The sequence below is a fragment of the Anas platyrhynchos genome, chromosome 5 (assembly GCF_047663525.1).
Source record: "Anas platyrhynchos isolate ZD024472 breed Pekin duck chromosome 5, IASCAAS_PekinDuck_T2T, whole genome shotgun sequence".
NCBI lineage: Eukaryota > Metazoa > Chordata > Aves > Anseriformes > Anatidae > Anas > Anas platyrhynchos.
Window position 1 is genome coordinate 54,057,788 of NC_092591.1, and position 22,088 is coordinate 54,079,875.

General features: G+C 67.5%; 5 protein-coding genes across 8 annotated transcripts; 3 read left to right on the plus strand and 2 right to left on the minus strand.

Moving 5' to 3' along the window:
• Positions 1–303: 303 nt before the first annotated feature.
• On the plus strand, positions 304–10,983 carry ZDHHC5 (zDHHC palmitoyltransferase 5). Of its 2 annotated transcripts, none has more exons than XM_038180672.2 (12): positions 304–460; positions 2,593–3,673; positions 5,689–5,810; positions 6,191–6,348; positions 6,459–6,628; positions 6,730–6,832; positions 6,997–7,088; positions 7,171–7,303; positions 7,677–7,800; positions 8,499–8,611; positions 8,722–9,587; positions 9,683–10,983. In XM_038180672.2, the coding sequence occupies exons 2-12, from the start codon at positions 3,570–3,572 to the stop codon at positions 9,846–9,848; spliced, it is 2,151 nt and encodes a 716-aa protein (XP_038036600.2). In that variant the 5' UTR covers positions 304–460; positions 2,593–3,569; the 3' UTR covers positions 9,849–10,983. The 2 variants fall into 2 exon arrangements, with proteins under 2 accessions (XP_038036600.2, XP_071895214.1); XM_072039113.1 differs by lacking the exon at positions 304–460 and adding an exon at positions 1,752–1,775.
• On the minus strand, positions 10,967–12,811 carry MED19 (mediator complex subunit 19). The gene is made up of 5 exons (XM_038180676.2): positions 12,563–12,811; positions 12,065–12,321; positions 11,813–11,909; positions 11,640–11,734; positions 10,967–11,561 (listed from the first exon to the last, which is right to left on the minus strand). Exons 1-5 carry the CDS (start codon positions 12,768–12,770, stop codon positions 11,493–11,495), a joined length of 726 nt encoding a protein of 241 aa, XP_038036604.1. The 5' UTR covers positions 12,771–12,811; the 3' UTR covers positions 10,967–11,492.
• Positions 12,564–15,123, plus strand: TMX2 (thioredoxin related transmembrane protein 2). Its single transcript, XM_038180675.2, has 9 exons — positions 12,564–12,581; positions 12,985–13,237; positions 13,601–13,661; positions 13,820–13,933; positions 14,100–14,176; positions 14,266–14,372; positions 14,445–14,510; positions 14,611–14,740; positions 14,860–15,123. The coding sequence occupies exons 2-9, from the start codon at positions 13,049–13,051 to the stop codon at positions 15,004–15,006; spliced, it is 891 nt and encodes a 296-aa protein (XP_038036603.2). The 5' UTR covers positions 12,564–12,581; positions 12,985–13,048; the 3' UTR covers positions 15,007–15,123.
• A 288-nt stretch (positions 15,124–15,411) lies between these two features.
• Positions 15,412–16,416, plus strand: SELENOH (selenoprotein H). Its single transcript, XM_027457820.3, has 3 exons — positions 15,412–15,546; positions 15,818–15,963; positions 16,043–16,416. The coding sequence occupies exons 1-3, from the start codon at positions 15,416–15,418 to the stop codon at positions 16,141–16,143; spliced, it is 378 nt and encodes a 125-aa protein (XP_027313621.2). The 5' UTR covers positions 15,412–15,415; the 3' UTR covers positions 16,144–16,416.
• A 3-nt stretch (positions 16,417–16,419) lies between these two features.
• BTBD18 (BTB domain containing 18) lies at positions 16,420–18,247 on the minus strand. Of its 3 annotated transcripts, none has more exons than XM_072039117.1 (3): positions 17,782–18,247; positions 17,407–17,547; positions 16,420–17,213 (listed from the first exon to the last, which is right to left on the minus strand). In XM_072039117.1, the coding sequence occupies exons 2-3, from the start codon at positions 17,543–17,545 to the stop codon at positions 16,519–16,521; spliced, it is 834 nt and encodes a 277-aa protein (XP_071895218.1). In that variant the 5' UTR covers positions 17,546–17,547; positions 17,782–18,247; the 3' UTR covers positions 16,420–16,518. The 3 variants fall into 3 exon arrangements, with proteins under 3 accessions (XP_071895218.1, XP_071895219.1, XP_071895220.1); XM_072039118.1 differs by lacking the exon at positions 17,782–18,247 and adding an exon at positions 17,643–17,772 and having other exon boundaries at positions 17,407–17,567; XM_072039119.1 differs by lacking the exon at positions 17,782–18,247 and adding an exon at positions 17,639–17,762 and having other exon boundaries at positions 17,407–17,567.
• Positions 18,248–22,088: the final 3,841 nt, after the last annotated feature.

Below are 22,088 nucleotides of genomic sequence, written 5' to 3' on the forward strand. Positions count from 1 at the left end.
GGTACGTTCCCCCCCGTTCCCACATGGTACATCCCAACATGGCGAACTGTGCGCATGCGCCGCTCTGCCCCCCGAGGCCACTCCCCATGCCCATACTCTGCCCTTCTTTCCCCTTCCCACTCTGCGCATGCGCCGCTCTCCCCCTGAAGCCACCCCCCCCATGCCCACACCCCGCCCTTCCTTCCCTCCTCCCTCTCTGCGCATGCGCCTCACTCCCCGCGAAGCCACCCCCGTGCCCACACCCCTCCCCACCTTCCCTCCCTCTCCTCCCTGCGCATGCGCTCCCCCCCGCCCCTCTCCTTCCAGGCGGTTCCCGGGGCGGCAGCCAATGAGCGGCGGCGGGCGGCGCGCAGCCTCACTGCGCAGGCGCGGCCGTGACGTAGTGGCCGGGCCGCCGGAGCGCGGCGACGGTGCGGGCCCGGAGCGCTGCCCCCGCCGCCGCCTGGGCCGCGCCGAGCCGGTGAGTGCCGGGGGGGGCCCGGGGCGGCCCTGACGGACCCCGGCGGCACCGGGGCCGCCCCCATCGCGCCCCGGCCTCCCCTCCCCCCTCCCCGGGTCTCCCCCGCTCCTCACGGGCCCCTCCCGGGCCTCCCCGGGCAGCCCGCGGGGCCCGGCCGTGCCCCCGCTCCTCCCGGCCTCCCCCCCCCCTCCCGCCTCGGTCCGCTCCTCAGTGCCCTTTGGTCGTCTCCGCGGCCTTCTTTGGGCTCGCCCCAGCGGCACGGCCGTGTCCGTGCTGCGGGTGTCGCGGGGCTGAGGTTTTGGGGAGCAGGAGGTGAGGCAGGGATCCGTGGGGCAGCCCTGGGCTGGGGGAGGCTCCGTGCCGGCCGGCTGGGCGAGGCGGAGCAGCAAAACCTCCCCGCAGGCGTGCTCCTGGCGGGTTGGTTTTTGAGAAGCTGGCGTGTGAGCTCGCAGCGCTTTGGTTCCCGTGGCCTGGCGGTGTGGCCAGGAGCTCGGCGCCTGCTCCCGGCCGCACGCTGCTGCCCTGCCCGGGGAGGAACTGCTCCTCGCAGCGCGTTTCCGCGCTGTTCTCTGGCCCCGCTGACGTAATGGGCTGCGCTGGCAGGTGTTCAACCTGCCTTCTTGCTAAGCGGGGCCAGATTGTCGGCGTGAAGCCTGTTAATCCCAAATTACCGGCCCCGGGGAGCTGCTCGCGTCTCCCTGCCACGAGAGAAAAGCCCCGCGGAGCCCCCCCTTCATCTCGCTGCTTCAGGAGTGAGGGACTCAGCCAGGGGACTGTGGCCTCGTCTAGAGCAACGCGAGGAGAGTCAGGCAGCTCGGCGGCCTTCATTTAAGGCTGGGGAGGTGGCAAACGGGCGGAGCTGGCGTCACCCAGGGGCTGTGGAGCAAAAGGAGCGTGCTGGGGCTGGGTTTCAGCTCCTGGGCGCGGGCGGTGCAGACACGGCGGGCTGGGGACGGGGCAGAGCACACCCCGCCGTCCCGCCGCCCCGGGCTTGCGTCACTGGGAAGGAATGGTTTGGCTGCCGGGCCCGCGGAGGCACGGCGGGGCAGGTTTGGGGCAGGCAGGTAACTGGGAGATGCTGGGTGCTTGGGAACATGGAGGGGAGCGTGCCAACGAGCTCCTCTCCATGGGCTGCTCCCAGCAATCCAGGAGCTGTGGGGGAGACCCCAAAGGAGAAGGAAAAGGGAGTCCCCCGTGCCGCAGGAGCCCGTAAAGCCTGACTGGGAGGAGCAGGGAGGAGGGCAGGGCCCCAGAGGCGTGGGAGGGAGGGGCTGGAAGGGGCTGGGGACAGCAGCAGAGCACGGGTGTCCCTCAGGTGAGCGGGGTGCGGCTGGCCTCTGGGGCTGGGGGAGGGCAGAGAGATGGGGAGAGCCTGAAGGAGATGGGCTGTGGGGAGAGCGGCTGTGGGGTGGGCTCTGCGTGTGGCTGGGAGCTGAGCCCGCTGCCAGCGGTGTGGGAGCACCCCGCTCACGGCTCCAGAACACCACCTGGGTTTCCGAGGTCGGGCTGGCTTTGTGCAGGGCCGCAGTGGGAGCGGCTCCCCCATTACTCAGCCCTTGTGCCCCGCCGCCGGGTTGTGTGACGGAGCCCGCTTAATTGCGACGCCTGGGTGTCATTAAACGCGCCTCTAATTCTGCGCCGCGGCGCTCCCGACCCCCGCCAGTGTTGAGTCAGCGCCGACCATCGCCCTGCCCGCCCCACAGGACAAAACTGGGGGAGCAGCAGGGGATGGGGACGGGGCTGGGGGAGGAAGATGAGGAGCTGGGCTTTGGGGCGGGTCGCTGCCTCCCGCTCCCCTTTTTGGGCCGGTTTCTCCAGCAGCCCGGCCTCCTGCTGCCAGCGCAGGTCCCGCCAGTTCCTCCCCTGCTGGGGACACTGGTGTTGGCCCCGGGCATCCCCCGAGGGACAGGGGCCGGGATTGCCGGCCTCCTGCAGCCTCCGCCCTGCCATTAGGGCTGGGAGCCTTTGATTAGCCCCTTTCCCTCGGCGTTTCACACCAGCAGGGCGAGCGGGTGGGAGGCAGCAGCCGGCCGCCAGCCTGGCTCTCTCCATCCAGGTAGCGGCGTACTGCGAGGTATTTCCACTCAAACACCTCGATTGCCGTGCTGATTTATTTCCCTTCTCTTTTCCAGGTGATGCCCGACGCCTGATTTTAATGGTTTTATGCATTTTTTTTTAAACATACGGATTAACAAGGAGCAGCTTCACCTCCTCTCCGAGATGGAGCCGGATGGAGCAGGCGCCGCTCAGGCCACGGGCGAGGCAGAGCCGTGCAGCACCCTCCTCACCTCCAGCACGCTGCGGGGCTTGTGAGAGCCCTCCCTGACAGCTCTGCCCGGGACCTGGCCCCAAATGGTCTCCGCGGGGAAGATTTGATGAAATTCCCCTCGCTTTGCAGCAGCCGGGTGGAAACGAAGCCTGCTGGGAGGCCGGAGGGCCGGGAGGAGGAAGGAACGAGAAGGAAGAGGGTGAAACCGCGCTCCACGGGGCCTTCCCCTGCAGCCCCCCTCGCGCAGAAAGGATTTACAGCTCAGCCTCGCACCAGCTGTTCCTCGGCTTTGCCTGGCCGGGGAGAAATAAATAAAATTAAACGGCCACCGCCGGGCAGCCGGCCCCGCAGCCCGCAGGAATCAGGGAGAGTGCTGCAGTGACTGGCAGGGGGGAGGAGGAGGAGGAGGCCGAGCGGCTCGCTGGGGAGACGTCCCCGTCCCCCTCCTCCCTGCGCCCACCGAGGGGCTGCGGGGCTGGGAGGGCGGCGCAGCTCCCGGCGGGGCTTTGTGCCGCCAGCTCCTCGCCTCCACGCCGGCACGGGCCACGTGGGGACCTTTTCGGAGGCCGGCGCCTGACCTAGGGGCTCTCAGCCTGACGGCTGGGTGAAACCCAGACCCGCTTCTCAGCTCGGAGTTCTGAATTTTGGGGTTTTGAACTCTCTCGGGGCTGTCCGGAGGCCGCAGCGGACTTCTCCCGGCCTCCTGCTGCGGCCGGAGCTCGCTCGGGGAGGCCGGGCAGCGCCTCGGCCCCTTCCTTCTCCCCTCCCCTTCTCACCTGGCTCTGACTCCAGCTGGGCCTGGGCTATGCTGCAGGGCAGATTCCCCAGCAGAGCTCCACCATGCCAGCAGCGTCCGCAAAGAGGTTCAAACCCAGCAAGTACGTCCCGGTCTCGGCCGCTGCCATCTTCCTAGTGGGAGCCACCACCCTCTTCTTCGCCTTCACGTGAGTCCTGCTGCTTTTCGGGGCCCCCGTGGGGCGGCGGTGGGAGCGGGAGCAGCAGGGCAGGGCGGCTGGAATCGCAGGCCAGCGGGCGCGGGGTAACCTGCTGGGGAGCACCTCGGGGAAACTGGGGCACTTTCACACGGGTTTCACTGGGGTGGCTCAGCCAGGGAGGGAGGTGGAACCGCCGGGGTGGTTTGTCCGGCCCTGCCCCTCCTACGGGATGAGGGCCCTGCTCCTTGTGGCTGAGGAGCCAGCAGCAGCATGGGCAGGGGGTGTTTTTGGGGTTGCAGGGGGTGTTTTTGGGGTTGCAGGGGGGATCCGTGCCCGCGGAGGGGAGGAGGAGCCGTGCTGGGAGAGGAGGAGGTGTGGGGCTGCGGGCGTGCCGCGGCGCTGCCTTGCCCCCAGCGCTCTCATGTGCTGCCAGCGACAAGTCCCGGCACAGCCGGGCAGGCTGCGCCCCACGGCTCGGGGAGCAGACCCGCCGAGTTCCCCGGGACCTGCGTGGCTGCAGCAGGGAGCAGCCTTCCTCCTCCTCCTCCTCCTCCTCCTCCTCCTCCTCCTCCTCCTCCTCCTCCTCGCCACACACCGCCAGCCAGGCAGGGTTTAAAGTCCCCTGGGCGCAGCAGGGCCCCTGGCAGCTCTCCCAGCCTCTCGGGTCTCACCGTGCCTGATAAGGCCGGGGGTTTGGGGCCGCCCCAAAGGGCAACGCTGCAATCAGCGCTCCTTCCCCGGGGCCAGGGGTCAGAGGGTGGCACCGAGCTCCTCCCGGGAGGCTCGGTCCCTCCGTGCCCCCACGCTGGGTGCGCGGCCACCCCCAGGTGATGGCAGGGGGGTTCCTCCTCCTGCTGGCCCTGTCTGTGTCCCCGCTGGGGTCCTTTTGGGGCTCCGGCCAGCCCGTTGGGCTCGGCCCCGCTGTCAGCGTTCCTGCTGGCAGTGACTAACACGGTGATGGGGCTTAATGGTGGCCCTGGCTGCCCTCCGTTCCTTTCAAGCCAAGATTTTGGGTTTGGACACAGCTTTCCTAGAGAGAGGGGCTCCTGGAAGGGCTTCCCCACCTTCTGCCTTCCCTCCGAGGGGGGCTGGGAGCCTCCCGTGGACTTGAGGTGTTGGGTGCAGGGACAGGGAGCTCGGCCCTGCCCTTCCCTGGGGCAAAGTCCCCTGAGGAGGAGGCGCCGTGCCCTCAGCCCCATCCACACGAGGATGAGGACATAGGGTTGGAAAAAAACCCCAAGGGCAACCCCAGCTGTCCTGCGGGACAGCTCAGCTCCTATGGGGCCAAAGCCCTGTGTGCAGCCACCTCTCTTCCCCTCCTCCTCCTCCTCCTCCTCCTGCTCGGCGCCCTGCCCCGCCGGGCTGGCAGCACCCGCCGGGCGGCCTGGGGAGGCAGAGCCGGCACGGCCGGTGCGGCACGGGGCTGCCGGGGAGCCGCTCCCAGCCCCGCAGAGCTCCCGGGGAAACGCCGGGGCGATGCCGCCGCAGATAGGTGCGGCTGGGGAGGCAGCGCCCCGGGGAGAGGCGCCCTCCTCCCTCCCCAGCTTCCCGCGGGGAAAGCTGTCACCCTCTGCTTCGTGGCGGAGGCGTCGCGGCGTCGAGACCCCAAGGGCTGCTCATCCCAGAGGGTGTCAGAGGGCTATGGAGGACCCCACGTTGCCTCATGTGCTGCCCCCTCCACTCTCGCTGCCTAAATCCATCCGAGTTGGGTGCTGCGGAGGAAAGAGAGGGACAGATGCTGCCCTAGATCCGGGGGATTAAACTCCCCGCAGCAAAGCAGATTAGGGAATTACTCTGGCGCCTCCGCGGGGGAAGCCCGCTGCCCCGAGCCTGCACCCAGCGGGGCCGGGTGGGTGCTGGCAGCTCCCTCGCCCCGCTCCCAGCCCCACGCAGGAGCACCGAGGCTGCTCGGGAAATGGTTTTGGGGGGTGGGGAAGAACCAAGCTGCCCGGCTCCCCCAGGCCTCTTCCCACTGCGGTGCTGCACGGCCCCGGGCCGGGTGTCTCAGAGCTGTGTCCCCGCAGGTGCCCGTGGCTCAGCCTCTACGTGTCCCCGGTCATTCCCGTCTACAATGCCGTCGTCTTCCTCTTCGTGCTGGCCAACTTCAGCATGGCCACCTTCATGGACCCAGGCATCTTCCCCCGAGGTGAGCGCGGCTCTCGGCGGGGATCACCTGGGGCAGGGCCAGTTCCTTCCTGGGGGGGGGGGGGAAAGAGGCTTACGGGGCGGGACGAGGGTCGGGGAAAGCCGGCCTGGCCGGGACCAGGTGGTGGCACGCTGCGGGAAGGTCGCGCTGGGTTTGTGGCCCAGCTGGTGGGATCAAGTGGTGAAAGTCGCCTAAATCCCGGCCCCCTGTGGGCTCGGGGAGCTCCTCCCTCCTCTATCTGCGCTCAGCGGTCCCCGTGGCAGTGAGGTGGGCTCGGTGTGGGGGCAGAGCGGGGTTTTGTCCGCTCAGGAGGGCAGTGGGGCTGTGGTGTTGGGCGCCCCGTGCCCTGACGCGTGGCCGTGCCGGCGTTTCCCCGCCAGCTGAAGAAGACGAGGACAAGGAGGACGACTTCCGAGCTCCGCTCTACAAGACGGTGGAAATCAAGGGCATCCAGGTGCGCATGAAGTGGTGCGCCACCTGCCGCTTCTACCGCCCGCCGCGCTGCTCCCACTGCAGCGTCTGCGACAACTGCGTGGAGGTGAGAAACCGCCGGGGCCTCTCCCCCGTGAGCCCTCAGCCCTAAAACCCCGCGTGTGGGTGCGAGGGGCCGCGGCCAGGCCCCTCACCGCAGCTCCTCCCCGCCCCCAGGAGTTCGACCACCACTGCCCCTGGGTGAACAACTGCATCGGGCGCCGCAACTACCGCTACTTCTTCCTCTTCCTGCTCTCGCTCACCACGCACATCATGGGCGTCTTCGGCTTCGGCCTGCTCTACGTCCTCTACCAGGTGGAGCTCTCCGGCGTCCGCATGGCCATCACGTATCCTTCAGGGTGGTTTTTTTGGGGCAGGGCGTTGGTGGGGCCGGGGATGGCACGGGGCGGAGCAGGGCTGCGGCTCTTCCTTAGCGTCCCGCTGGCAGCATGGCCGTGATGTGCGTGGCCAGCTTGTTCTTCATCCCCGTCGCCGGCCTCACCGGCTTCCACGTGGTGCTGGTGGCGAGGGGCCGCACCACCAACGAGCAGGTACGTGTGTGCCGGGTGCTGCAGGGCGCTCGGCTCCTCCCAAAACACCTCCGGGTTCCTCGGGGGGCGAGGCAGACGTGGGCAGGGTGGGTTGAGGCACGGGAAGGCACCGGGGACGTCCCGCAGCCACTGCCCGTCCCCGCACCGTGCCCCTCGTCCCGCAGGTGACGGGCAAGTTCCGCGGCGGCGTCAACCCCTTCACCAACGGTTGCTGTAAGAACGTCAGCCGGGTCCTGTGCAGCTCCCCAGCCCCCAGGTAAGCGCGGCGCAGTGTGGCCATGCCCGGGGAGACCGAGCCGCCCCCCGCTGCGGCCCCTCACCACCTCCGCCCTCGCCAGGTACCTCGGGCGGCCGAGGGCCGAGCAGACGGTGCTGGTGAGGCCCCCCTTCCTGCGGCCCGACGTGTCGGACGGCCAGATCACCGTCAAGATCATGGACAACGGTATCCAGACAGAGCTGAAGAGGACGAAGGTGAGGAAAGTGGGGGCGTTGGCACTCCCCCGCCGAGCCCAGGGGCGCAAGCCTGCGTGAGTAAAGAACCGAGTGAGCCTCGTCACGCCCCGTGTCACCCTCTGTGTCATCTCGTGCTGCGTCCCCATGGGGCAGGCACCGCGCCCGGCCCATGTGGCAGCGACCCCACAAGGCTTGGCACCCTCCATCGCCCTTCCCCGTCCCGTTGTCTGCCCCTGCAGCCCTTCAGAGGTCCCCCTTCCTCCGCACTCACCAGCAGCCGGGACTGGATGGGCCCAGGGCTGCCGAGAGCCCACTCCTGCATGCTCCCCGCCTGCCGGGGGCACAGCGGGGGCCTCGGCTCCCCCTGACCGCCTGCGCTTTGTCTCTGCAGTCCAAAGGAAGCCTGGAGGTGACGGAGAGCCAGTCCGCTGACGCCGAGCCGCCACCCCCACCTAAGCCAGACCTCAGCCGCTACACGGGCCTGAGGACACACTTAACCCTGGCCACCACCGAGGGTAAGGAAGGCGAGCAGGGCCCCGGCCAGCCGCCAGGAACAGGCTGCAGGGCAGACCCGAAGCACGTCGGCACGCGGCACGGTGGGGCAGGACGTGCCTGCACCTCCGGGCTGGCACTGGAAGAAGCCAGGGGGCTGCTCACAGCCAGCCCTGCTCCATCCAAGGAGGGCAGGGACCAGGCTGAGACCGCTCCTCGGCAGCGTGGTGGCCGGCGGGAGCCGCCGTGAGAGGCAGCAGAGGCAGGTTGGCAGGCACAGGAGCGCAGGCCTGGCTTGGTGGCAAGGAGCGTGCTTGTTGCAGCCTGCACAGCTCGGGCTCGCTCTCCCCGCTCCCCTGAGCGCCACATCGAGCGCTGCTCGGAGCCTCCAGCGTGGGCTTGGCACGAGAGGAGGGGTGAGAGCGGGAGCTCGGGCACGGCTGCGTCCCAGTCCCTCGATGTGCTGCCGGCCCCGCTGACCTTCAGGTCTCGCCGGGGAAGCGCCCCCAGTGCTGCGGGGACCCATTTTCCATCCCCCTCCATCTCAGCCCTCCCCGAGCACCTCCCCTCGACCATTCCTCTCGCCTCCACCTCCGTGGTCTGTCCGCCCCAGGCTCAGAGCCGGTTCTGGGGGGAGGAGGGCGCCGGGCATCGCTCCCTGCACAGCGCCTCGGGCAGCAGCCTCACCTCTGAGCCTCTCTCTCCCTTCCTCCCCCCGCAGACAGCGGCTTGCTAGGCAAGGACAGCCCCCCGACGCCCACCATGTACAAGTACCGGCCCGGCTACAGCAGCAGCAGCAGCTCGGCCGCCTTGCCCCACTCCACCAGCGCCAAGGTAAGGTCACAAGGGGACGTCCCAGCCCTGGCCGTGGCTTTCTGAGCAGGGGGGGCTCGGCAGGGAGTCGCTGCCTTCCCGGGGGTGACTGCTCTGCCTCCTTCCCCCAGCTGAGCCGGGTGAACAGCCTGAAGGAGCCCAACTCCATCTGCGACGGCAGCCGCAAGCCCAGCTACCGCTCGGAGCCCAGCCTGGAGCCCGAGAGCTTCCGCTCGCCCACCTTCGGCAAGAGCTTCCCCTTCGACCCGCTGTCCAGCGGCTCCCGCTCCTCCAGCCTCAAGTCGGCGCAGGGCACGGGCTTCGAGCTGGGCCACCTGCAGTCCATCCGCTCCGAGGGCACCACCTCCACCTCCTACAAGAGCCTGGCCAACCAGACGCGCAACGGCAGCCTGTCCTACGACAGCCTGCTCACCCCCTCCGACAGCCCCGACTTCGAGTCGGTGCAGGCCGGCCCCGAGCCCGAGGCGCCGGTGGGCTACACCTCGCCCTTCCTCTCGGCGCGCATCGCCCAGCAGAGGGAGAGCGACCTGCACGGCCGCTTCGCCGCCGCCACCGCCGCCTCCCCCAAGCACGCGGCGCCCCGCGAGCCCTCGCCCGTGCGCTACGACAATCTGTCCCGCCACATCGTGGCCTCCATCCAGGAGCGCGAGAAGCTGCTGCAGCAGCCGGCGGCGGCGCCGGGCAGGGAGGACGATGCGGGGCCGGCGGACTCGGGCGGCGCGGCCCCCCGCGGCGGCTCCTCTTCTTCCTCGGACGATTGCAAGCGCTCGCCCCTGGGCAAGAACCCGCTCACCCGCCCGGCCCCTCCCCGCTTCGGCAAGCCCGAGCCCCCGCACGCGCTGCGGGCGCGCTCCCTCGGCTCCCCCGAGCAGCCCGCCGCCCCCCACCTGGGGAAATCCGTGTCTTACAGCAGCCAAAAACCAGCGTCTCAGCCCGAGGCCGAGGAGGTGGCCTTGCAGCCCTTGCTGGCACCCAAGTGAGTACGCGCGTCCCCAAATTCCCCCCCAAACTCCTCAATTTTGTCATTTTTTTGCCCTCCTGCTCACCCCCCGTCCCCGCTTCCCTCCGCAGGGACGAGGTGCAGCTGAGGCCGTCCTACAGCAAGTCCAACGGGCAGCCCAAGAGCTTGGGGCCGGCCGCCCCCGGCGCGGGGCCCGTGCCCCTCAGCAGCCCCACGCGTGGAGGCGTCAAGAAGGTGTCGGGCGTGGGGGGCACCACCTACGAGATCTCCGTATGAGGGGCGCCCGGGGGCCTCCCCGCGGGCACGGACACACTGCAGCCCCCAGGGACGAGGGGCGGAGGGGCTGGCGGCGCTTCCCTTCCTCATTTTGGGTTTCTCCTCCCCGTTTTCCACCCCCTCCCCAGGACTCGGGTGCCGCCTGGCGCCCCAGCAGCGCCCCTCTTTCCTCCGAGGACGGCGGGGGGGGCCCCCGTCCTGCGGCCCCCCGCCCGGGCCAGCCACTTGTGGGCCTTGTGCAATCACTCGCTCGCCTAGTGTGGTAGGAATGGATTGTTTTTAAAACCAGAATAACTTTTTTTTATTATTATTGTTACCGGATTCTATTTTTTTTCTCTTTCTGAGTTACCAGGTGTGTGTATATATAAATATCTATATATATAAATATAAATATTAAAAAAAAAAAAGAAAAGGAAGAAGCAGAAATTATATATCTGACCCCGAGAGAGGGAGGAACAGCCGGGGCTGCTGCCCACGCACAGGCCCTGCAGGCACCGGACGAGAAGGGGAAGGTGCCTGGGGGCAGCGCCCTGCCCCGCTGAGCTGGGTTGGAGGCTGTGGGGCCGCCTCCTTGCTCCATTTTTGGGGTTTTTGAGCCTCCTGCAGCCCCCGAGGGCACATGGTGGGAGAAGGGGCGAGGCCCAGGTGCCCCACACGCCCCTGAAACCCCCCCTCACACCCGCAGCAGGGCCGGGGGGCGCAGGGGGATCTGGAGAGCCGCTCGTGGGCTCCAGTCACTCCGCCCCTGTGGCTCCCGCTGGTTTTTATCCGTGTCCCTGGGGCTGTGGTGGGCTTTCTGTTGTTATTTCTTCCCCATGGGTGTAGGAGGGGTTCCTGGCTGTCACGCCGTTGGTTTTATTTCTACGTGGGGACGAGGGAGGCCGGCGGGGCACTGCCCCCACAGCAATATTTTCTCATCACATGCCAAAAAACAAAACAAAACAAAATGCAGAGGGGGAGCCCAGCGCTCCCCAGCCCCTGCCTGGGGCCCGGGGCCCTTGACGCGTTACTTCACTCGTTCTCTACGGCAATATCTCTCCCGGGGCCTCCGCAGGGCCACGCCATTGTTGTTTTTTTTTATTCTTATTAGCCATTTTAAAATGAGGAATAAAAGGATATTTAATGAGCCATCCCAGCAGGCATGCGTGTGCTTTATTTTAGTGTCCAGGGACGGAGGCTCCCCACAGGGGCTCCTGGTGTCCCTCCCTGCCTCAGCTCCCCCTCCGCAGGGGGGGGAAGGAAAAGGGGGCCAGGAGGGGGGCACGCTGCAGTGCCTTCAGTCCCGGGGCAGAGCCAGGCTGCAGGAAAACAGCTCCCGGGGCCCCGCTGCGGGTGAGGGTGCCAGCCAACAGGTAGAGCCACTGCCACCAGCCCCTCCTTAGAGCAGAGACTTTAATTAAAAGGTGAGTAAAAAAAAAAGAACAAGGAAAAAAAAGAGAGAGAGAGAGCCCTCAGTGCAGTCCCGGTACGAGGGGCTGAGGGCAGCCAGCCCAGCTCCAGCACAGTCCACGCCTTCCCCTGGTCCCGGCCCTCCGGGTGGGGAGGCGCCTGCCCGGGTCTCCCCGCTGCGCTCCGCGGGAGGGACGAGTCCATGGCGGGGCAGCCGGGGCCCTCCACGGCCACCCAGAGCTCCCCGCAGCCGCCTCACCGCAGGCTGCTGCTGCTGCTGGCCTGGGAGCTGCCCACCCCCGGGTGCTCGGGGCTGTGCCGGTTCTGCGGGGGAAGGAGAGAGACGGTGAGGGAGCGGTGGGATCAGCACGGCTCCCCGGCTCTCCCCTGCTCCCCCCCTACCTTCTTTTTCTTTTTCTCTTTCTTCTTCCTTTTCCGCTCAGGATCCTCCTCTTTTTTCTTCTTTTTCTTCTTGTGGTCCGAGTCCGAGGGGGTTTCTGGAGGGACCAGGGGAGGAAGATTAGCGCGGGAGGGGGGACAGGACGAGCTGACGGCCTCATGGAGTGGCTCCTTACCGGGGGGGACGGGGTCCTGCGTGCGGCTCTGCTTGTGCTTGTGCTTGTTCTTCTTCTTGGGCGGCTGGATGTGCATCAGCCGGCACTGCTCGGGCAGCTGCGGGAGGAGATGGGGGGGGGTTAGAGGGCGCTGGGTGCCCTCTCCTTACTCCTTCTTCCCCCCAGCACCCAAGGGGTGCCCCTGTGCCCCCCCCAGCCCCCAGGGGTCCCCCCCCAGCCCCCAGGGGTGCCCCCCCGTTGCCCGGTGCTCACGGGGCCGGCGTGCAGGCGGAATCCGGTGAGCATGGTGCCGGTGAGGGGCGTGAAGGAGCTGCCGCAGATGGGGGGCTTCTCGATGAGGGAGCGCAGGCTGCTGTTGTCGTGGGAGCCGGGCAGGTCGATCATGCCGGGCAGGTCGGGCAGGAAGTTGCTGAGCTTCTCCTTCACCTTCTTGCCGCAGAACTTGTTGTAGGCGTGCTCCAGGTTGTAGTGCGTGATCAGGTTGGTGCTGCCCGTCAGCTCCGTGCTGCCTGCGGGGGGCGGCGGGCGGCGAGTCCCGGGGCTGCCCCCGCCGCCATTGCGCTGCCCCCCCCCATCCTCCCCCTCCTCCTCCTCCTCCACCTCAGCCGCCCCGCGCGCCCATTGGCCCGCCGCGCTGTCACTCAGCGCCTCTCCGCCCGCCCCCTCGCCGCCCATTGGCCCGCCGCGCTGCCCGTCAGCGCGCCGCCGCTCCCCATTGGCCGCCCCCTCAGCGCAGCGCCCGCCCCGCACCTGGCAGCTCCCGCAGCAGGTAGAAGGGGCCGGCGGCGGCGGCCTTGCCCTCGCCGGGAGCCGGGGGGGCGGCGGAGGCGGCGGCGGAGGCGGCGGGGGGCGGCGCGGCCCCGGCCCCGGCCGCTTTGGCGGGCCCGAAGCCCAGCGCGGCGGCGGCGGCGGGCGGCGGCTGCTCGGCGCCGCCGAACAGGGCCGAGAAGTTCTCCATCTTCCCAGCCTGCCCCGCGCGCCCCGCCCCGCCCCGCCGCGCGCCCATTGGCCGCGCGCCGCCCAGCGCCCGGCGCGGTTGCCAAGGCGACGCCGAGCCCCGCTTTCCCATTGGCCGTCCCACCTGTCAATCTCGCCGCGGTTCTGTGGAAGAACGCGGCGGCTCGGCCTCCTATTGGCCAGCGCGCTGATAAATCCCCGCCTTTTTTTGACAGACAAGCGGGCCGGCCAATCGCGGCGAGGCGGGCGGTGAAGGAGGAGGAGGAGGAGGGCGGCAAGATGGCGGTGGTGGCGCCGCTGCTGGCGCTGCTGTACTCGGTGCCGGGGCTGTGCCGCTGGCTGGCCCGGCCCTACTACCCGCTGTCCGCGCTGCTCGCCACCGCCTTCCTCATCGTCCGCAAGCTGCCGCCGCTCTGCCGCGGGCTGCCCTCGCAGCGGGAGGACGGCAACCCCTGCGACTTCGACTGGGTGAGACCCCGGGGCCTGCAGGGCCCTGTCAGCCCCCCCCCAGGCCCTGCCACATCCCCTCAGGGCCCCGCCACCCCCCCCGGGCCCTGCCACCCCCCGGCACTGCCCTCCCGGGCCGCTGAAGGGCTTCCCGGGCATCAGTGCGGGTTGGTGCCAAGCTCCAGCAGCCGCCGTCCTTGCAGGCCCTTGCAGGGTCACACAGCGTTAGGGGGGAAGGGCCCGAACTCCTAACGTTATGGGGACGGGGAGGAGGTGCGGGGATTTGGGGGCAGTGGAGCCAGCAGCCCCCCCATCTTGGAGAGGGCGATGCAGTGCTGGTGGCTGCTCCGTGGTCCTGCAGCTCACAGCCTCTCTTGCCTGCAGCGGGAGGTGGAGATCCTCATGTTCCTCAGCGCCATCGTCATGATGAAGAACCGACGCTCCAGTGAGTCAGGGCTGGGACCATGAGGTGGGGGCTGCTGCAGCCCTGGGGAGCTGCGTGGGGCGGGAGCTGGAGGAGCAGAGAGGCATGGGGACCATGAACATGGGGCAGGGGCTGAGGGGTGCCTGGCGCTGTCTCCTAACCTTCAGCCCCTTTTCCAGTCACGGTGGAGCAGCACATCGGGAACATCTTCATGTTCAGCAAAGTGGCCAACGCCATCCTCTTCTTCCGCCTGGACATCCGCATGGGGCTGCTCTACCTCACGCTCTGCATAGGTGAGACCCACGAGGATGTGATGGGGGGACCCTAGGGTGCTGGAGGCTGCTGCAACGCCCCTTGGCGTGGCTCTGCCTGCCCCAAGCAGGCATCAGGCGTTGTGCCAGCTGTCAGGAAAGGGGCTGGAGCTCCCTGCTGTTGACCCGAGGCTCGCTGTCGTTGCAGTCTTCCTGATGACCTGCAAGCCGCCGCTCTACATGGGCCCCGAGTACATCAAGTACTTCAGCGACAAGACCATAGACGTGAGTATCTCCTCCCCGCGCCGCGCTGGCACAGGGGGCCGGGGGGCTGTGCCTGCCGGCCCCCGCCGAGCCCCGTGGCCCCGCGGCAGGAGGAGCTGGAGCGGGACAAGCGGGTGACCTGGATCGTCGAGTTCTTCGCCAACTGGTCCAGCGAGTGCCAGTCCTTCGCCCCCATCTTCGCCGACCTCTCTCTCAAGTGAGTGCTGGATGCTTGGCGAGCCGTGGGGCGCAGGGTCACGGCGCTGAGGGTCATTTTCTGTCCCCGCAGGTACAACTGCTCGGGGCTGCACTTCGGGAAGGTCGACGTGGGCCGCTACACGGACGTCAGCACCAGGTCTGCAGGGGCGCGGGTGGCTCCCCCAGCCCCGGGTGGCACCGGGGAGCCCCCCAGACCTCACGGATGTCCCCGTCCCTCCCTCCCCGTCCTCCTGCAGGTACAAGGTGAGCACCTCGCCCCTCACCAAGCAGCTGCCCACCCTCATCCTGTTCCAGGGCGGCACAGAAGTCATGCGGCGCCCGCAGATCGACAAGAAGGGCCGGGCCGTGTCCTGGACCTTCTCGGAGGTGGGTGAGGGCGGAGGGGGCGCGCCAGCCCCCTGCCCTGTCCCCTGGGGTGTCACCTGGAGGTGCTGGGGACACTGCGGGGGGGTCAGGGCGGGCCTGACCCCGCTCCCCGCCCGCAGGAGAACGTGATCCGCGAGTTCAACCTGAACGAGCTGTACCAGAAGGCCAAGAAGCAGAGCAAGCCGCGCAACGAGGGCAGCGAGGAGGCTGCCGAGGGGGCAGCAGCCACAGGGCTGCCCAACGGGGAGAGCAAGAAGGACAAATAGAAGCCCCTCACACCCCGTGTCCCCCCCTGTCACCCCCTGTCCCCCCCCGTCCCCGCACCCGTGGCCCCCCCGTGCTGGTTCGGGCAATAAAGCTGCGGGGGGCGGGGCTTAACGGGAGTGGGCGGAGTCTGTGTCATGTGGGCGGGGCTTCATGAATAGTGGGCGGGGCTTGCGGCTGGGGGCGTGGCCTTCTCGAGGGAGACGCGCCCTGATTGGCTGTGCCCGCGCCGCTGTTTCCCGCGCCGGGCGGAACCATCGCGCGCCCCGCGGGGGGGGGCGGGCGGAGCGCGCTGCCGGGTTCTGCCCTGCGGGTGCGCAGCGCGGCGCTGTTCCCCCCCCCGTTTGTTCGTAGTGGTTGGGTCCGCCCTTCCCGCCCCCTCGCGGCCCGCGCTGCCGCCGCGCTCCCCGCATGGCGCCCCGCGGCAGGAAGCGGCGCGCTCCGGCGGCGGCCGGGCAGGGCCCAGAGGAACCCGAGAGGCTGCGGGCACGGCAGGAGAGCGGGACCGGGGGCGGCGGGGCCAGGGTCGTCATCGAGCACTGGTGGGGCCGCGACCGGGAGCGGGACGGGGTCGGGAACGGGGCCGGGAGGGGGCTGGGATGAGATGGGGCCAGGAGCAGGTCCCTGCCCGGTACCGGGATGGGGCTGGGAGGGCACTGGGAGCAGGGTCAGGAATGGGACTGGGAGTGGGACCGGGTTGGGGCCAGCACAGAGCTGGGAGTGGGACTGGGATTGGGCTGGGCTGGGGTCAGGATTGGGATGGGACCAGGATCAGTGACCCCCCCCCCCTCCGTCCTTCTCGCCCGCCCCCAGCAAGAGCTGACGGGTGTTCGGGCGCAATGCCGCGGCGGTGAGCGAGGCCCTGCGTGAGGCCGTGGCCGACCTGGCCGTGGACATCAACCCCGAGAAGCCCCGCAGGAACAGCTTCGAGGTGTCCCTGGTGAAGGAGGACGGCAGCAGTGAGTGCCCGCGGCCGGGGGGGTGGGGTGGGGGGTCCCCCTGGCAGCCCTGACCCTTCCTTGTGTCCTCCCCCCCCAGCCGTGGAGCTGTGGAGCGGCATCGGGAAGGGGCCACCCCGTAAGCTAAAGTTCCCCGACCCCGCTGCCGTGGTGGAGGCCCTGAAGAGCAGCCTGGCCTAGAGGAGGCGCCAAGGTGAGGAGAGACCCCAGCAACGGCACCAGGACCACCGCACGCTGACCGCCCTCACCCTCTCCCCCCAGCCCAGCTGGGCTCAGCACCCACGGAGCGAGCACCCATGAAGGGGCGTGACGAAGGGAGGGGGCGCCTGCCCCCCCAGTCCCATCTCCGATGTTGCAGCTCCCCCGTGGGCAGCCAACGCTGAGCCCCAGCTCCCCGCTCCCCCTGAACCCTCGTTCAGTTCCCCAATAAAGCGCTGCAGCCCCACACCACGAGGCTGTCTGCTCCAGAACTTTATTTTCTCAACAACGCGTGGCCTCCATGACCCTGCAGGGGTGGCCTGTCACCTGGGTGCGGGGCAGGGGGCTCCTGGGACCCTAGCCCAGGATATCTACCTCCCAATCAGACTCTGATGAGGGGCTGGGCCAGGCGCAGACAGCACCGGGGGGCAGCCACGGCTCTGCCACCCCCACGTCCACCTCCTCGTCCTCCCCGAGGCCATTCCCCTGCTGCTCCTCTGGCCCACAGGCTGCGGGGGGGGACCACGGCTCTGCCACCCCTCCAGCACCCACAGCCGGCCCCTCACGGGGCTGCCCCTCCTGCACCACCTCCCATTGCTTCCCACCCTCCACCTTCCTCAGTTTCAAGCGCCCCAGGGGAGGTCTGGGGCACGGGGCCCCCTTGGGGGGGCTTCCAGCACGCCCAGGCTCAGCCCCGCCGCCTGCTGTGGGGCAGAGCCCAGGGGAGCCGGGCTGGGGGGCGCGCAGGCAGCTGCGGTTGAGCCTCCAGCGGGGCCCGGGGTGCACCAGGCAGCCCCCCTGCAGCTGCAGCGACTCCAGCTCGGCCACACGGAGCTGCCGGGCAGCCGCCAGCACCTCCTGCGCCTCCTCCGAGGACGCCTCCAGCTCGGCGGTGTAGAGGAAGCGCACCAGCTTGCGCAGCGCCCTGATCTTCAGCCCCTGCAGCTCCAGCACCACCCTGCGGCCCTGGGGGGGCAGCTCCCGGGCCAGCTGCTCCATGAAGAAGGGGCTGCACACCGACAGCACGCAGCAGTGGGCTGCCACCGCCTCCCCTGCGTGACAACAAGCAGCCGTCAGGCCCCACGGGGGTGCTGCCCTCCCCGATCCTCCCCTGAAATTCCTCGGGGGCTCAGCGGGACCCCTTTTCTCTTGCTCCTGCCACCCCACAAGGGGGGTGCGGCTGCACCCAGCCCTTCCCTCGCCCCCCAGGCACCCCCAGCCCTCGGTGCTCGGCCGCCCGCTCACCTTCCGCCCGCAGCATCACATCGCAGAAGACGTCCTCGCGCTGCTGCTGCTGGTGCAGCCGCAGGAAGGCCGCGTGCAGCAGGCGGGTGCTGCGGTACAGGAGCCGCGGGGCAGCCGCCGACGGGGAGCCTGGGGACATCCCTGCGGAGACACACACAGCGCTGGGGGAGCGGGGCTCAGCCCCCCGCCTGCTGCAGCCCCCCAGGGCAGGGCTGCAGCCCGCAGCACTCACTCACATCGCTGTCGCCTCCCTCCCGGCCCCAAACACGTCCCCGGCCGCCAGGGGGCAGCGGCCGCGCCGATTCTGAGGCAAAACCGCGCGGTTTTGGGGCCCGCAGCCTGCCCCGCGGCCACGGGGCCGGCACCGCCGCGTACCTGCCCGTGCGGGTGGCGGGAGCCGCGGGGTGGGGACGCGCGGACACGGCCGGACACACGGACAAAACCCGGACACACGGACGGGACCCGGACACACGGACAGGGCCCGGACACGTGGACGGGGCGCGCCCGCCGGCGGCTGCGGTTCCCGCGCGCGCGCCTCGACCCCCGCGCCACGTGCGGCCCGGCCCTACCCTGCCCAGCAACGGCCCCGCCATTGGCCCGGCCCGCCAGCCAATGGCGGCGCGGCGGGGTGTTTGGCGGGAAGGGGCTGAGGGAAGGGGCTGAGGGGAGGCAATGGCGGGCGGGAGGGCGGGCGGTGAGGAGGGGGTTGTGCCCGTCGGGCTGCCCCTCGCCATGTCTGTGCCCCATAATGGCCGCCCTGGCTTTTTACCAAGAGGCTCCTGTTCAAATTCAGCCCCTCATGGTTTCCCAGGCTGTCCGAACCATGTTAAATGGGGCTCCGGAGGCAAACCTGTTGGGTTCTTTGTAAAACCCCATTAGGGTTTCCCCAAACCCTAACATTAACCTCACTTAGGGCTTTGCCAGACCCAGCCCTCAGGCTTCAAAGCGCCCGAGCTAGCAGGCCTGAGGGCTGAGCTCCTCCCGGCCACCACCTCGCAGGGCCACGACGTGAAGGCAGCAGGGATCAGCTGCCTGCCCCGTCCTGGTCACGCACCATGCCCAGGCTGTGCAAGGCAGCCCAGCTAGAATTTGGGAGAAAGCTCTGTGCTGCTTGCAGTCACCATCATGACAGGGTTTAAACACACAAAGAAGAGAGAAATAAGCGCAGTGGGTGCTGAAGCTGCAGGCTCCCAGTGGCGGCACTTGAGCTCAGCAGTGTCAATCCCTGCTCCAGGCCCTGTTCTGGGCTCCCCAAGCCCTCTGTGGCTTTGCATGTGAGAAACGGCGCTTCCAGGGCTTCCTGACGCCCCTCGGGAGGCCGGCCGGCTGCACAGACACCAGGCAGAAAGGGCAGGATTGATAGCGGGTGTTTTGGAAACTGGCCTTCGTGCAAGCGGCGCGGCCCACTGAGGAGAGCCTGAACCGCGTCTTGTCGCGTTATAAAGCGCCCATTGTGGAGACATCTGCGTCAGTCACTCCACACACACACGAGCAACAATTGTAATAATCCCAGCCCCATGGCCTGCAGATATTAGCTGCCCGTACAAACAACCCAAGTGGGTGGAAGTTTTCAAGAGCTGCGGAAGAGCGGCAGCCGAAGCGGCGCTGCCGATGTGAAGCCTACAAAGTTTGCTGCAGCTGTGCCATCCCCCGGTGCTTTCTGCGGCGTTACGGATGGATTTGCAATGGATTTTCATGCGTTTCCACATGTGAGGGTGTTCTCAGTTTTCGCTGCGTGCAGAGCTGGCACAAACCGGGGAGGAAAGTGCCTGATTATAGGTCTGGGCCAGGGACTGCTGAGGTTAGTGGCAGTCTTTCCACTGACCTCGAGTGGCTTTGAGGCCAGCTCTAAATACCAGGGGAAACAGCGAAAGGCGTAATTTCATATCAAAGTGCTATCATATGCTCGTAAAAATAGACACAGAAAAAAAGAGAGAGAACTTTCCTCCCCCACCCTTTGCAGTCTTTCGGAGTTAGGATAGTCGAAGCTGTGTGTTGGAAAACTTGGATTCATGGGGAGCAGATGATTATTGATTTAGGGGCATCCCTTCACGTGGGTTTCAGAGTACAGCCATAGCTGCTTCGTGATGTTTTATGCCATGCCTGCACCATGCTGGTGCTGCAGAGTGGGAGAGGGTGAATTTATTCAGCAGAGCTGAGGGAGAGACCCCAAGCCCGACTCGTAAAGCAGGAGCCCTGTACAGCAGGAGCCTGCAGGTGGGACGGTAACGCCGCAAATCGCTTGTCAGCTGGGTGAGCTGACCAGGGAGGAGAAGGCAAGGCAAAGCAACGGAGCCAGGGCAAAGCTAAATTAAAAAATTCCAAGGCGCTGATATCAGAGGACTTCCCCTTGTGACCGGGCGGCTGGCGAGCAGGTGAGGCAAAAATCCCGAGAACTGGAGCAGGCTGAGCCTTCGGTGGCGCAGCGTTTGCACGTCCACCCTCGGGAGGATTCCTGGCGAGGCAGGGCTCTTCCCTTCCCTTCCTTGTGTCGCTCAGCTTCCCGAGGACATCCCAGAGGCAGGGGTGATCAAAGGGTGGGTGACCCTGTCCTAGGGTGCAATCCTGGCCACCAGCTGCTGCTGCTCTGCCTGCAGGAGGGGCAGAGAGCTGCGAGCTTGAAGGAGGAGAGAAAACACAGCCTGTGCTCCCGGCAGGCAGCACGGGGGCTTGGGGGACACGAGCTGACCGAGGTGACACAGGAGGTGACACAGCAGGTGACACAGGAGGGACAAAGCCCCTCGGCTGCGGGCTGTGCGAAGCAGCCTCTCCGCGTCCTGCTGGTGCTGGCCAGGGAAGGGAAAGCAAAGCGTTAAAGGGCAGAGTCCACTCTGGGTTTGCGGGCTGCCCCAGCAGCCTGCAGAAGGAGGCTGGCACAGGCGACAGGCCCTTCGCTTGGAGGCATTTTTAGCGTTTCACAGAGGCAAAAAAACGCTAATCCCGGTCACGCTCCTCAGCCGCAGCCCCTGGTGCTGCCTCTCCCTCCTCTCCTTGTCTGCCCTTAAAAAGTTTCTGCTATATGACCTGGCAATACCAGCAAACAATCCTCCTGTAGATAGCTGCACACAAAAGGGGCCTTTGACGAGTGTAACTTCTACTGGTGCTCAGCGCCAAATAATGGCAGGCTGGAGGAAGCACCCACACCCTGCTGTCCCAGAGACCCCTCTCTTCACAGACACCCCCCAGCTGTACCCAAAGCCAGAGGGGGATGAGGTCCAGGTACCCGCACCCTCCTTTATTATTATTAACCCTCGTTGTCTCTGGAGGGAGACCCTGAGGACACGGCCAGGTCTGTGCTCTGCCCTTGAGAGCCTGTCCTTGGTGGGGGCCCCAGTGGATGAGTGTCCAGTGGGGTTGGGTGAAACCTCACTTTTTTGCTCAACATCTTCAAATTAGGCTCAAAAAGCCCCGGTAGCCCCACCGTGCCCCCTCCTGCTCCACGCAGACACCCCACAAAGGAGCCGATTCCCCTCCTGTGTCGGGATTCCCATAGGAAGGGGTGGCGGAAGCCTGGCAGCGCTGCCTCGGAACAATGCTGGGCCTGCGGACGGCACGGCACGGCACGGCACGGCACGGCACGGCAGCTCCTCTTCCTCCTGCCCCCCGCCGCCGGGGAGCCTTCCTCTGGCTGTAAACAAGTCGTCGTGCTCTGTTCCGGGCGTCTCGTCTGGGGAAGGCATGGGCAGCGCTGCAGGATGAAAGGGGACGTGCGAGGCGTTATTACCCCTAATTACTGGAAAAGAGGGGAATTTTTTCCCATGCCGGGAACGCAGCTCTTCCTCCCAGCAGGCGGTGGGACGGAGTGCTCTGCCCCGCTGCTCGTGTTTAAACCATTTCGCCCCGCTGTGCTGCGGGGTGTCCCGAAGCAGCAGCCGAGGTGACAGGGCGCTATTAGGGCCTGCCGCCCCCGGGACAAGAGGCTTCAAAGAGATCTGGGGCTCCCGTTCAGCCCCACACAGGCGTGTTCGCAGCAGCCTGGCTCATCTTTGAAGAAACCCTCCAGAGACTTGAAAGGCTGCGAAATTCCTGGGCTGACTGAAATAGCAGCGCCCAGGCGGGGACGCATCAGACACGGGGGCACGGTGACCGACCCACCTCAGGGAGGGTCTGGGGGCTGCTGCGACAGCCACCGGCCTCGGTTTGTCCCTCGCCCGAATTTAATCCCCTTTATTTTTGCATCACCCTCAGCCAACCCCACCCCTGGCCGGGGGATTTGCCTTCCTCAAACACTTGCAGGCGCTGAGCACGTCCTCGTCCTCCCCACCTCCTCCTCCTTGCCTAACCGGGCAAGGCGTATTTACCCCTGGAGTCACCTGCCCCCACCCAAACCATTCGGCAAGGCTTTTCCTCGTGTCATTATCTCGCCGGGAGTGTGGCAATCGGGAGCAGGAAGGATGATCTAAAGAGCCTGGATCTCGCCAGCCCCCATCCGGAGGCGAGGCAGCGAATTTGGGATTTTTGGGCTGGTGGGGGCAGCCGAGACCCCCCCCCAGCACCCTGCTTATCTGCACGGGGCTCGCCCCAGCCCGGCCCCGTGTCTGCCTGGCCAGGTCGCTGGGTGTCGGCCCCCCGTGTCTAGACCTCCAAAAGGAGTTGAAGACCCCCACCCCTTGAAGACCCCCAATCCTTGAAGACCCCCAATCCTTGAAGACCCCTAACCCTTGAAGACCCTCAACCCTTGA